This window comes from Cydia strobilella, chromosome 10 (assembly GCF_947568885.1).
Source record: "Cydia strobilella chromosome 10, ilCydStro3.1, whole genome shotgun sequence".
NCBI classification, from domain to species: domain Eukaryota; kingdom Metazoa; phylum Arthropoda; class Insecta; order Lepidoptera; family Tortricidae; genus Cydia; species Cydia strobilella.
Window position 1 is genome coordinate 10,024,656 of NC_086050.1, and position 14,614 is coordinate 10,039,269.

At 37.6% G+C, this 14,614-nt stretch overlaps 1 protein-coding gene across 1 annotated transcript in view; it reads right to left on the reverse strand.

The window, feature by feature from the left end:
* The window catches only part of LOC134744936 (protein couch potato), a 216,745-nt gene extending 202,847 nt beyond the window's left edge, over positions 1–13,898 (reverse strand). The window contains exons 1-2 of the mRNA XM_063678884.1: positions 13,736–13,898; positions 1,679–2,443 (exon numbers count right to left, since the gene is read on the reverse strand). Coding sequence (XP_063534954.1) covers positions 1,679–1,738 — 60 coding nt within the window. The 5' untranslated portion in view covers positions 1,739–2,443; positions 13,736–13,898. The remainder of the gene's footprint in view (positions 1–1,678; positions 2,444–13,735) is intronic.
* Positions 13,899–14,614: the final 716 nt, after the last annotated feature.

The window sequence follows — 14,614 nt, forward strand, 5'->3', positions numbered from 1 at the left end:
CGCGCTAACACTTCCTCCGCCGCTTGCACGGACTGGGCGACAAGATCAAGTTTTTTACCCGATTGACGAGAGAAGGATAATGTTTTAAAGAGGGGGCGTAAGCCAGGAAAGTAGAAGAGGACAAAGATATGGCGCGACGCATGAAACTTGCAACTGAAGATTAGCATCGCGCAATTTTATCTCAAATACTTACTCTGAAATTATACCCCTGTTTAAAATTTCGGTCGTCAGATTCCTCGCCAATATCACTAGCTATTTTATACAAATAATTATTACCTATACTAATATGGTATGCATAACGACATAAAACTAAATATAAATTAATATTAAACATGTTTTCGTCATTCCTTTTTTAATCAAATTTAACCTTTTAAGGTTTTTGTTGCCTGTCTTTGCAAATTTGTATAGTCTAGTTTCCGTGTATTCTTTTCATGAAATTTTCCCTTGATTAAAACATGTAATAAATCTATCTAAAAACTACAATTTTGCGTTACTGTTTGCCCTAACGGAAAACGCTAAAACATGGTCATAGAGTTCATTTGTTCGGTGTTCGCTTATACACGGAGACGTGTATAAGCGAACCCCGCGCCACTTGCCCTAACTGCCTGTACGCGAAGGCATGTGTTTATCCGAGTGAAAAATAAGGGAAGTAAATGTTTGTCGATATTTTTGTATGGCAAATTATTTGGACACGCGTTACAAGCCTCACCTAACATAACAAAATGATTTTTGACGTTTAACGTTTAACCTTTAGATAAATTAATCTCATTTGAAAAAGACGCGGAGGCTTTTTAAATAAAACAAAAAATAGACTTTTGTAAGAAACGTCTTCACCCGGAATTTACCAAAAGTTGTAAAATTCAGTTCGACTTTAAAGTTATTAATAAAATATATCATTAAATATCCTAAAACGTTTTTAAATACGGACGGATATTTTTTTAAATGAAAAGTGACGTGCTGCAGTCCATTCGTGAACAGTAGTGAAAGGTTACGAAATTGGTTAGCAACGGCATTCAAAAATATTGAAATGTTTTCATAAAACAACTGCCATTTTCTGGCCCGGACATGACATGGCGCCTCACTGCCTTTAGGGCTGTCGCTTACATATCGATACTGAATGAAATACCTGAAAAAGACTTTCATGAAATGGAATAAGGGTTAAGTTATAACAACGCGCAACGGTATTGTAATCTTTCGATCCCCAGCTGCTGTCGTCGCAAGGAAAATTTCCTTTTATTGTGTTAGCGAATGCTTATTGTATATACGGCGTTTCCCTATTGTAGCGCCCGCGATGCCGGTTCCTTGACACTCACAATTGCACGGTGACAAATCACTAATACGGTACATTAAGTTCTGCTCGTGAATGCTTTAAGATGTTTATCTCCATTTCGACACATTTATTTAATAAATTAATTATTGTTTAGCAACTTCGCCGTAACGCGATTAACATCTTGTTTTAAGAGGCATTCCACGATAATGTGCCTTACGGAATGATTTTGCCTTGCATGGCAGCTATATTTCTGACCTTGACATTAAGTGTGAAATGAACACCTCGACCATAACCTAAATTCAAAGAATATTAAGCCTCAACAAGTCACCAGGGTGTACCCATCATTGTATGAAAAGATTATTAAATTCAACTCTTATATTAGACTCTACTTATAAAAATGACTCTTACCTCTTCCTCAGTGGTTGCGGTGTTGACGGAGTCCATGCTTTGACAGAGCGCGAGCTCCATGGTCTTGTGCTGCGGCGAGGAGGACCGCGGTGATGGCTGCTGAGGGGGCACCAGCGCGCCCTGCGTCGCCGCTGTCTGCGGCACTCCCGCGCCGCCCGTCGCCGTGGGACTCTGCCCCTGCAGCGCTTGCACTCCCTGCAGGCTCTGCGCTGCTTGCAGACTCTGCTGAGCCGCTTGCAAACTCTGTTGTGCCTGCAGGTTCTGCAGCGACTGATGCGCCAGGTTCAACTGATGCTGCTGCACTATACTCTGCTGCACGATGCTCTGCTGCACCTTGATGTGCTGGTGCACGGCTAGTTGGTGAATCGGGTGGAGCTGGGAGGGGGGCGCGGGGTAGGGAGGGGAGAGACGCTGGCGCTTCACTTGCGCACTCTGCAGCGCTTCGTGCAGCCTCTTCACCGGGAGCGGACTTTGGCCGAGGTTATCCACGGCTGTGGCGGGGCGTGCCGGCCGAGTCGGGCGACTCCGGCAAGCACCGACTGTGGCAGCGACAGCGACGCGCCCGGCGCGGACTACTATCGATATGCGCGTATCGACAACGGCGCAACACTACGTTGCGGTACGACTAATTGACTTATTAATCAAATTATCATTAATTTTAGAGATTTAAAACGCGCCTAAAAGCAATTGTTTGTATTTATTGTTTAGCGCGAAAGCACTATTATCCTCATTCGTGTAAGTTAATCCTCAGCTTGCGAATCACTCCTGTAAAGAAAAGAAAAAAAAATGTTTAATAACTAATATTTAGGTGACTATTAATAAACGGTTAGTAAATTGAAAAGGCAGCCAGAAGTGTAACGATAGCATGATTTGAAACGAGATCTGACTTCCCGTTATAAATTGAAACATTTCCAGTCTTTACCGGCGGCGCCAATAGGAAAAGGAATCCTCTTATGACGCCCTCTCGTATATAAATCTATAATATATACTTAGCGTACCCCTTAAGAATGTACCTATCTATCGCCCATAATAATTCGCGGCGGGAATATTTTTATATAACGAGGACGTAAACATCCAAATATTTAAGCCAAGCAAATTGAAATATAAATTGTTAGGTCGTTTGAGATTGTCAATTTGGCATGAAAATAAGTAATATGAGGGAAATACAATAATGACTTAAGTATGAATAAAATCATTTTTGAGACTCATGATAAGATAATATTACTTGTAAAATGTACAGTTATTTATGTAAAAGTATACCAACAGTTACTCGTATGTAAAACAACTCAAATTCCGTCATTCGCAGACCGATTCACACTTGATCATTTTTATTGTGCGATATTATTATCAGCGACAGTGACCTGCGTGAACAAAATTAAGTTTTAACACTCATAGATAAGATACGTTTCATATCGAACAAATAGGTTACTCTGAAGTGTCAAAGCTGAGTGGCGATTGCACTCGTGTGGGCGGTGGTCAGCTATTAGATTATTAGTCATCGAAATAAACATCGAATATCACATAATTCGTACACCAGACTGATCTCGGTCAGTGTTCCGTTTTCAGAACTGACCTTTCGAATTATCAAAGTCGTTGAGCACCGATTTAATGGTTGACACCTGCAAACTTCTTTGAAAAAGTTTTGGGTCTCTTTAACTACTGTTTTATGAAGCCCGTAGAAGAATTTTGTTTTAAACTTCGCTATGGACGTTATCGTTAGTATGTATGTATGTATAAACTCTTTATTGTACAAAACACAGAACACAAATATGGCATAGAAATAGGCAGTACAAAGGCGAACTTAGTTAGTTAGTTTGTGAAATCAGTACAATTGAATATAAAAATATAAATAAAAGTATATTTGTTTAACCTTAAATAACTTAACAGAACATTGTATACTATATAATTAGATACATTGTTTGGCCGAAATAAAGAAATGTATTAAAACTGCGATTAATTGTTGTATCCACTTTTCTAGTTCAATAAAATCATATGATTTAATACTACTTTTTATTACACATTTATGTTTTTTTTTACTTTAAAAGATCACATATATGTCCTCATTTCCTCAACCCTTTTTAAAACTGTTGAACCATAATTAAGTTATAGACTACTATTTTATTTTATAAATTGTTTGAAGTGTTTAAGTTTCGTGCCCAATTTTGAAGACATACTGTCGATGCCGTCTGTGTAAAGGCGATCCAGATCAACAAAGACGTCAGTCACGAAGTAGATAATATATTGTAATATTTAGGTAGGTACTAAAGTACATATGTAGTTACTTTTTGTTAAACACAGATCTCCTTTTTGTGCCACATTGTAAATTAAACTTTATTTCATATCATATGATACTTATTAGATAGAATTTACAATAAATAGACCGAATGATATACGAGCTAACGTAGGCATGCGGTTAGGTGTTCCAAGCCAAGGTCGGAGCTTTTTGTCCCAGCATTACTAAGCCGCGATATAAAAAACTGACCAATTGCTGCCTCGTTATGTTACTAGGTACATGACATAGGAAAACATACAGCTACTGGGCTATTCTATTGGCATTTGAAACAGTAGTTTGTTTCTGATCCGATTATTTGTATATACCTATCGATTGGTAACTTGTAATTTTGTACTGATGCATTATTAATTGGAGTAACTAAACCACGCATATTAATTGCTTACTATATAAATTACAAACCGAAATAAAATAACATAAAAATATTTTCCTGAAATACTTTAATTTGTTCTAATAGTAATTACTTACTTACTATTTAATTTAATATTTTCGTAATTGAATGTCTTATAATTTACTTATTATGCTGTGCGTTTAAGGTTACGGATTTGTTACTTAATTTTAAGTACTCAGTGATAATGCAGATTCTGATACGACCTTGACACGACACCCATCTAACAAATCATCACGGAATGCTTTCCGAAAGTCGAAAAACCTCATGAAAATCCTCGTCTAGATTGAGTAATGTTTAAGGCTCACCTGCTCAGAGAAATTGACAAAGCCCATGAATGACCGGAACCTCCTCTGAACAGAGATTTGGCTACGTTCCGGTACACAAGGTTGATGTCCAGAAACCCATCGGCTCTCCTTATTTACCGACTAAGCTCTCAGTGGAACCTGAACGAAGCCTAGCCCGAAGAATGGTCGCAAGCAGCAAGAACAAACAGTGTCAAAAGTCTAGTTTGTGGTTGAATAAAGGTCACTTTTGACACTAACAGATCAGTATCATATCGGAAACAGATCAAATAACTAAAATTCGAATACGCTTGACAGTGTTCATTTTCAAATTTAAATTTTTCCCACAACCGAGACGGATGGATATTGTCGGGAAGTCTCTTTAAAAAATCCAGACACGCAAATTGTATCACTAAAATGCGTACTTGGAATCGCCCTCTCTAAGCGAGCTCCCTCAAGTTTTTTCCTTAAAATACGCATCAAAGAAAAACTTCTATAGCTTTTTATAGCGTACGTACGTGCTAATTTATCGGTATCATAGTATCTACGATTGAATTCGAAAACTACACTAAACGAAGAGATAAATCGAACAATAGTGACTAGGTATATTCTACAAAATTTAAGATATACCGTTCCTATATTAGGAATAAATTTTGCCTCAAAACATGAAAATGGTAGCCAGTTGACCAAGTGGTTATACTCGTATCATCGGAGACATGTAACATTCTATTACAGAAATGCGCGAAGTATTGTAAACTTAAAGTAGCCAATACTTATTTCGTGATATTATTACATATATAACACGAGTATTTAAAAAACGTAGAATTGTGCCTTCACACGTGCTACTATATAATTATTCACAAGTTTTCTAACCATATTAAAATATTATCTGCGATAACGCTCCCGGAATAATTGACACTGCAATGGTATTCTTGACATTCAATAGAACGCATTGTTTTTGCTAAACTGCAAGAATGGCTCAAGTCACAACAGTACAATAATGCACGTTGTTTGTGTCTTATCAAGCCAAATGTGTAAGGAACCATTTTGTAAACGCCGTTGGTTCCTAAAACCACAGATCAATACGAAATATTTTGACTATAAAAGACTTTCTTCCCTGCCAATTATAGCACAGGAAAAATAGCATATTTTGGCGGCAAAATATGTACATCGATGAAACTGTTTTTTAACATAGTGTTCCACAACATGTTTATTTATAAGACCTAATTTTTGTACCTATGTTTTTACGAATAAATGATTTATGATTTATCTTTATCTTGGAACTAGAAATGAGGATCTGCCGAGTCCTATCACCGTTAAGGGTTCTGACCCCCTTTTCGGGGGTATGGTCAGGGGGTTCATTTAAAAAAAATGCACAGTTTACAAACTGGGCATGTGAGGTGTCATTTTCGTGTAATTTTTTGCGCTGAATCGAATGAGACCATATTCATACTTATAGGGTTAATATTTTGCGAGATATGTATGGTTTTTATTGAAAAAATAAAAACAAATAATATTTCAAGTCAAAAGTAGGTTTTAAGCAGCAAAAACATTTGGAAAACTTTTATTTATTTATTTAATCTTTATTGCACACAAGAAAATACAATCGTACAAAAGATGGACCTAATGCTATAAGGCATTATCTACCAGTTTCCAGAGTTTCATGGATAAACATATTTTGCCGCCAAATGGCCATATTTAGTTTTATTTTACCTGTACTAATTAAAGCAGCTGAAATAGTGCAGTTACTATAATATAAAAAAAATGTGTTACTTCTCCTAAATTATGTAATTTGTAGTTTAACCATAGTACAAACCAACTACGCCACGTGACTCGAATATTTAGTTTATAGGTAGTTAGGCAATGGGTAGCTGCTAAGTTAACGCACACGCCAGACAAAGTTTTCATTGATTGGCTAAAATTAACAACGAGTCACATGGTTTGGTTTGTTTAAATTATGCTTACCTAAACGTACAGAGTGAAACTCACATCCCTTTCAAGTTTGAATGGGAAACACACTGATACTATCATAGATAGTGAGTGTGATGCAATTTATTCAAGTCGCGATTAGTGTGTACAATTTGTGATAACATCAAATGAAAGACAGAAGTCTTATGCTGTGCGTTGACCGTTACTACAATTTTTTGCAGTTCTCGCTCATTAATATAATGTGTACAAATTTGGCATAACATTGACATTCGACGTAGCCCTCTTCATAATCATAATTGACCATTTGCATCGCTTTAAAGGAACTGGCAATTAGGTATATCGCTACTACATAATATTTACCTAGACAATAACTGATACATAACTATGTACTTTGAATACCTCCGCTATAAAAGGAAACTCTTATACTTAGAAGGTACAATCGCGCAGAAAAGTATAGCCGCGTGTAATATTTCCTTGCCACTGAATACTTTAATCCATCGCCTGTATTTATGTTGCCGCGCACTCGTAAATAAGTCCCGGCGAAGTCTTCCAGTTTCCATTTGTTATAACTACTAAGTCCCACGGAGTCGGACTTCGCCGGGACTTGTGTACGGGATGGCATCGGGTTAAAATGAAACACCGGGCGAAAGGGCGGAATTGAAAATGTCAGTATTAAAAGAACTGCATTGCAACTCACTGTCAAAAAATTAGGAACCTGATTAGATTGTTTTTTTCATGTTACACAATCGTGTAACTCTTACTTATAATCATAAGTACATTTACTTTTAGGTTTTTTATTATATTCATGCAATGTTGTAGTAATAACTTTACACATGAAATAAAACTATGAAAACGGATTATATCATTTATATCGCGTATATTGAATTTATAATAACATCATAGTTTTCATAGTTTTATTTCATGAGTAACTATCGCGGTAACCGATGACAATAATAACTAATAATTTCACTTTATTTGAGTTTTAAGTTTTTTTTTTAAAAAGGTTAAGGTTTACTGGAAGCCTTTGAAGCTGATGCAATAAAGGGGTTAATACCGTCTTTATAGAGTACCTCTCAAGTACTGTGCACCCCTTTATCCAAAATTCCAGGAAACCTGAGGTTACCGAAGGACGTTATCCCGTTCCAGTCACCTGGCGTTTATAAGATCGATTGCATTTGTGGTAGTTCCTACATCGGGGAAACGAAACGTACCATAGCGGACAGAGTTAAGGAGCATATCGCAGCTGTCAAGAATCGTCAGATGAACGCAGCTGAGCATTTACTAGAGTCAGGGCCAAACCACTTTAGCCAGTCTTCTCCGAGACCACGGGGACAACGCCGTCCTCGAAACGTCGGTCGGTGGTAAATTTAAAACTTATTTTACGCAATTAAGTCCCGTCGTTGTGAATAATAATGAGTAAAAATCGTAAACCGTGAATCGTGAAAGTTTAAATCAGTGTTAAATACATCACTATTTAAGAGTAAGAAAAATAAAATATATGTCTATCTGTCAAGCCATTTTCTTCAGTAGAAAAAATCGGCAAATTTAAAAAATGTAGGCGCGTAATCGTCTCATAGAAAATTAGAATTTCGCGCCTTTTTCTACTGACAAACTTGTTTGGCCGGCTATATGTTTGTTGTTATTTGATACGTCTAATGATGGCCAACGTTAGACGTTGCTGTCGTGCAGGTTGCCAATATGAAAATGAATTCCATGAACGCAAATTAACGAAATTATTCCATCTCATCAGTTCGTAAATGTAAACGCATCATTACGCGCGTCTATAGACATCTGTGTTACGTTTCTAAATGGTTTATATTAAATTCAAATTTGTGGATAGACAATGAAGCTCGATTTCATAAAGGAGCTTGAATATTTTCAAGCCGACTGGACCTAAATTACTTTATAAACAAGCTGAAACTATGAGACCTAGCTCTAGCGACATAAAGTACTTAAATTGAAACATAGTTTCAAGTTGAGATATACATCGTGCACAATTCCTGCATATAAATACAGACATAAAACAGCACTTACAGGGTCTCCCTGGGGACGTCTATAGTGAGCGCTCAAGTTTACTCGAAGGAAATTAGCGCTGAGGAGACAATGGATGGGAAGTCCTGGGAGCGAGCCAAAAGCCGCGACGGCCACTACTGAAGACGTATCACCCCTGTGGGCCTTACCACTGGACAGGAATGCTCCGAGTAAAATGAATATTCGAAATACATCCTTATCGCGGTGAATTCAACTGCATGCTAGAGAACTGAAACAATCGGCATTTCTGTTCTGATTACCTGTCACTACATAGTATAAAACAAAGTCGCTTTCCGCTCTGTATGTATGTCTGTCCCTCCTATGTATGCGTAGATCTTTAAAACTAGGCAATGGATTTTGATGCGCTTTTTTTTAATAGATAAAGTAAAGTGATTCAAGAGGAAGGTTTATATGTATAATTTGTAAAGGTTTTGTGTAAAAGTTTTGTGTTTAGTTGAACTACCCGTGCGAAGCCGGGGCGGGTCGCTAGTAGGTTCATAAAACTGCAAATACTACAATGTCGTAGACTAACTAAACAAGCAGACTACTCGTACTATATTCGGCACTGAGATTTTTAACAAAGATTTATTCTAACAAGACAAACCTATTCATTTAATCCCCACTTAAAATGAAGCTATCTTCACGTAAAGCATGTAATTTTTTTCACCGGAAAGATTAGCTGTTAGATATAAATACGATGCGTTAGTGTTTCTTCTTTCTCTGCATTTCTTCAAGGAAGATCTTCCACCAAATCGACGACTTGGTCTTAGTCCAACTGAGTCTGTGGTTGGTGATGTTTATTTTTTCGAGAAATGACTGATGAGAAATAACCCATTACATTAAAATAATAATTATTATAATTTGTACATGCTAATTTAACTATTCTAAACTAAACTAAACTAAAATTAAATAATGATATTAAATAATCTATAACACTAATTAAATAGTTACAGCGGAGGCCTTGCTCATACAGTAGCAGGTTGCCCATCTGTTTGCGTGACATTCCTTGTACAAAAAAAGTTTCCACTCAGTTTAATTTGAGTAACATAAAGTGATGAAAGCATATCAAAAGCAGTGTAAAACTTTTTTACATGTCTTGTCTAATGCACCAACTATGTACCGTTCGTCGTTGTTCTAATTATCAAAGAAACGAAGCTTTGTTATTTACGCCTTACCCATAGAGCCCCGCAAATTGAATCTAATTGCCACAACGAAGTGTTGAATCAGACCGGCGGTGGCCTGAATTGCGCCCATTTACCCATTTAAGACGCGAACACCCACACCACCTGTTTATGAATTACATTTTCGCCATACAGTGACATCATCTGTTAATTCACAGTGTGCAGGTTTCTGAAAGGCGTTGGTTTTTCAGGCCACGAATAGTTTCATTTATATTTATTTTAAGAAACATTTCAACGACAGCACTGGTCATATAAGAAATCCCTTGGTGCAACTTGGTGTATGGTTTTCGTGAAATTTGGTGGAGAATTAATGGTGTAGTAGGATTTTCAGGACTAATCATAAATAGTAGAGCTAATGTCAGGCGAACTTTTCGTGTTGAGCTGGAGAGGTGAAAAAAGTCACCTGATATTAGCTCAACTATAACCATTTAGTATTTTGGCTTATCCAAAATTGTAACTAACGACTTGTTTTTGGGTTAGTATTTGAAACATTTGAAGCATAGAATTTTAAGATATCACTAATCAATATTCGTATTCGGTTAATATTTAACGTAAATTCTATATTAGCTCTGCGCACAGACAAATCCAATTTTCTAGTTTCATACTTATGAAATAGACATTCAATGATAGTAAACCTTCATAGGTATTAAATCAGTATTATGCCTAAATAAATGAATCCTGTCCTAACTAAACAAGTTCAACTGTCTAATTCGCAATTAAAAACGTTTCATCATTGTTTTTTTTAACTTCAGCAATGTGATCCAGTCCAGAGTACTAGGCAAAAATGACGTAATGTTTGGTTTAATTAATCACCCAAATAGATTTTATTGCGGCAAATATTTATATTTACGGAGTTCCGGTGGCGGTAGGCGACCTAGCCGCCCCAGTTTTTAATTTATCATTGGGCCATGTCTGCGTCGTTCTAAGGACAAAATAAAACGCCTGACAACAATTTAATTTCTTTCGTGAATCCTCTTACATTGGGGTTGGAATAAATGACATTAGCTATATTTTCGGAACGTCTAGTTTAATATGAGCGCAGTTTTGACATACCTATATATAGTATGACATTCCAGGGTCAAGATCTGTTCATAGATAATGCATACATAGATCTTAATGCGAAGTTATAAGATCTTATCAACATAATGTAGCAATTGCATAATTATGTTTTTGAAATACCAACCAAAATGCTAATCAGACAACAACAAGTTACGCTAAATTTAACGAAACAAATAGTCTTTCCCATTGATAATGGTCTGGTGTTGCAACGGAGGCACAATAGCAGACCTTGGCAGCAGCGACCACGTCAAATGGAGCCGTTCGTAATAGTAATTACCAAAGCGGACTAACAGAAAAACGGAATGACAAAAAGTGTAGCGATGTACAGACATGAAAAAACAGTCAGACGAAGTTTCGACAGCGCTTCAATTTTATTAATCTGTATCTTAAGGTTATTTTAAAATACCTACAGTTACCATTGATGCATACTAGGAACGCCAGTTTATAACACATTCCTCAGTGAATTAATAGTAGTTAAGAGGTTGAATTTCGAAAATGCAATTACATACTATTGGACCGTTAGCAACTTGCACTCAAGCCAGGCTGTTGGATCGAGGAAAGGAAACGAGTAGAATTAGGGCTGTAATTATAGAGTACCGTTGGATCTCGAGCAGTAGTAAATGAATGAGAAAAAACTTCTTAGCTGCAACACATTCGTAGTTCTTTAAAAATACAGTAGCTTTGCCATGAATACTATGGATTATTCTTGGAGTCTCAATCATCCCAGTTTCGACCAAGAAATGGTTTTTTCCTTGTAATACATTAATGAAGCGAGTTAACGGTCCCTGCTCCTGTAGCGCCTCCGATAATTCGATTAACCTTTTAATTGCCTTGACAATAAATCTAATGGCCGTGCTCACATTTCTGGGACCCTGTTCATTCATTGCGAGTTCAATTAGGTATGGCACTATTTAACAAAGGTTACCTATTACGAAATTGAAGAATGCGTCGTGATGTCCAAATGGGTTCTATCTCGTACATGATTGGAGGGCTTGATATGTGGAGAAAAAATGTTTTCAAAGAATCACGCGTACTGTTAGGTACCTCTATGATCATGAGTCGAGGCGTGCGTGCCAGCTTGATAATGGTTATGAGTCCGCTCACCTGTCACGCTTATACATTTGCGCAACCACTAACAGTGAAAAAATCATCAATGTACATATATTAAGTTATAATGCAGAAGGTAGGTACATTTGAAACGTTGGTTTAGACGGTTGCACAAATCCGAACTGGTTGTAATTAGAGCCTGGCTTGCAGGTAACGTGAGCTGATATTGCAAACTGCCAACGAATGCCATCGATATCCTCTTACGTCTAATTCTGTGACAATATTTCAACATTGACTTTACAAGTAGGTATCAGATAGCCCATCTGGATCAGCTACAACTGTCTTATGCAATTTCGTTAGTTACTGCCGACAACTGCCCGGTATCCAGTCTAATTCATATTCATTTCTAATAATATGTCTCATACAGTACGCGTACTTCATTTAGTTTAATCTATTCATATTTAAATTAGTCTGACTCAAAACAAGATGCAAAACGTATCTGAAACACTACGTACTTATATATAGGTTTGCTTTTAAATCAGACTAATCACCAGGTAATCATGTTGTCGGTCACCAGCTTCACAGGTTGTTTATAAATTTGCTTTTGCTTGGTATAGTAATGGTCTTTAGCCTGTTTTTTGTACCAGTGGCACCTACTTATTTTCTTCAAGTACTACATGTTAACGAAAGATATGTGTCGTTTTCAATCAAAAGGTACCAAATTGACATTTTTCATTTTCTATTTCATCATTACGAGTATATTAGGTATCTTCATCAAATCTGCATTTTGGAGCAACGTGCTCTTATTTCACTGAAAATGTACCTGCTTCAGTAGAGGCTACATCGACATGCTCTCGATAACGAAAGGGTGTGCGATATAGGTCCTACGACCTCAAGCTGAAATTGCATGCACGTATAATTATAATTTCTAAATATGATGTATTAATCTCGATGGCTCTAATTCACTGAAAATCCAGTTCTTATGCTGATTGCTGTACTTATCAATAATGTTAGTTCATCTGAAAGTTAATTACATATTTATTCGCAAAAGTTTTGATAGTGCTCCAGATTTGTGTTAAGGGCAAATATTACAATTTTACTATCAATCATATTAAGTTTATTACCGTCGAGTTTTTTAACTTGCCTCGAAGATTTAAATAATACATCAGCAGGAATTTTCTTATTGTTTGGGTAGAGAACAATGTGTAGTGGTTTCAGAAAGTGCTCTACGCTGTCGATACTTGGCAGTAATTTCAACGTTGCCATTGTTGAGTGCCCCTCTTTTGTGTATCGCATGAATGATATGAGACATGACTTCGCGAGTTTCTGATTTCAATTCATATTTTCTACATAAATTTTACTTCCTCGTGAATTCTGTACCCTCGTTATTTTCCAATCAAGTAGAAGGGAGTGAGATTTTCGAGAAATCCTTGCAGATTTTCCGCCGCGAAAACAAGTGAAAACTTTTTAAAATTCAATTGCGCCAACGTTATTAGCTGTAAAGTTGCCCGCCATAGTAATAGTATTACAGCGAACTCTTTCGGCATACGGGCTTTATAGTTTGTTAGGCTTATCTAAACTGGTGCAAACAATTAACAAATCGTAAATTGGTACTGCGCTAAAAGTGTAGTAGTTTATAAAACTTTTTTAGAGCAACACGTGCAAACCCACGCACTCGTAATTTACTTCCTAAAGTCTTTAAAGGGCGGCTTTGTTGAACTTGCTGGTTATTCCGCTTCTACCCTCCGTGGGAAATGTAAAAGTGAAATTAAAAACGCGCCAACAACGAGTGCATCAGTTAATACGTTGCATCCGGCTGCCTTTTTATTCAACAATGGTCTCCGTTACCTAGAAAACAATAGCACATCTCACAAGCACACACACAGGCCGTCGGAAAACGCACATGCACAATTTTCCGAACACCGGTTACGGACACTGCGTCGGTCGCATCAGAGCAAAGGGCGGCACGTACTTGAACTGCCTCTGCACGCGATAGACTGACGGCAGTCGGTACTCTGACGAGCCGGCGAGCGAGCGGGACGCGCGGCGGGCGTGCCGATACTCTGCGCGCGCACGCTACCTCTCTCTCCCACTAACCGACTCTATATAGAGTCGTCTCGTTCTTCCACGCCCGAGCACACCTTTCGCATCCCGAGACAGGTGTTCCTATCCCTGTGTGCGTCCAGATAGCCGTAGCCGGCAGCGCGTGTATGCGCGCTTCCTGCGGCGGTGGATCGTTTTTTGCCCAGCAGAAATTATAAAAAGTAAATGGAGGGAAAATTAAATAAAACGTCTACAATGAAGCGTTTTCCTGTGCGCTTTGAATGATTCAGTATGATCTATTTTTCAGGGTGATTTTTGGGGGTGCGTGTGGGGGGAGGGTCCATGTAGGCTATGGGCTTGTGGGCTGTAATTAGGTACAGCGGAAAGGTATATTGATTGCGGTGACGCGGCTTTTGTGGAAAAATCGATAAATTTGTATTAAAGGTGGTACGCGACGGTGTCCGGTACGCCGACGGATGGCAAGGCGCTTAGATATCGATCCACTACTTACGATACTTTATGGCTCACACTATAATTTTAGCCCCTCTGACATTCATTTTATACCACGACGACTTTAATAAAACTTACCGACAGTTAAGGTTAAAGTTTGTTCTATAAACCCATGACTAAATAACACACCTAGCGCAATATTTACATATCTGCAGTAGGTACCTATTTCACAAA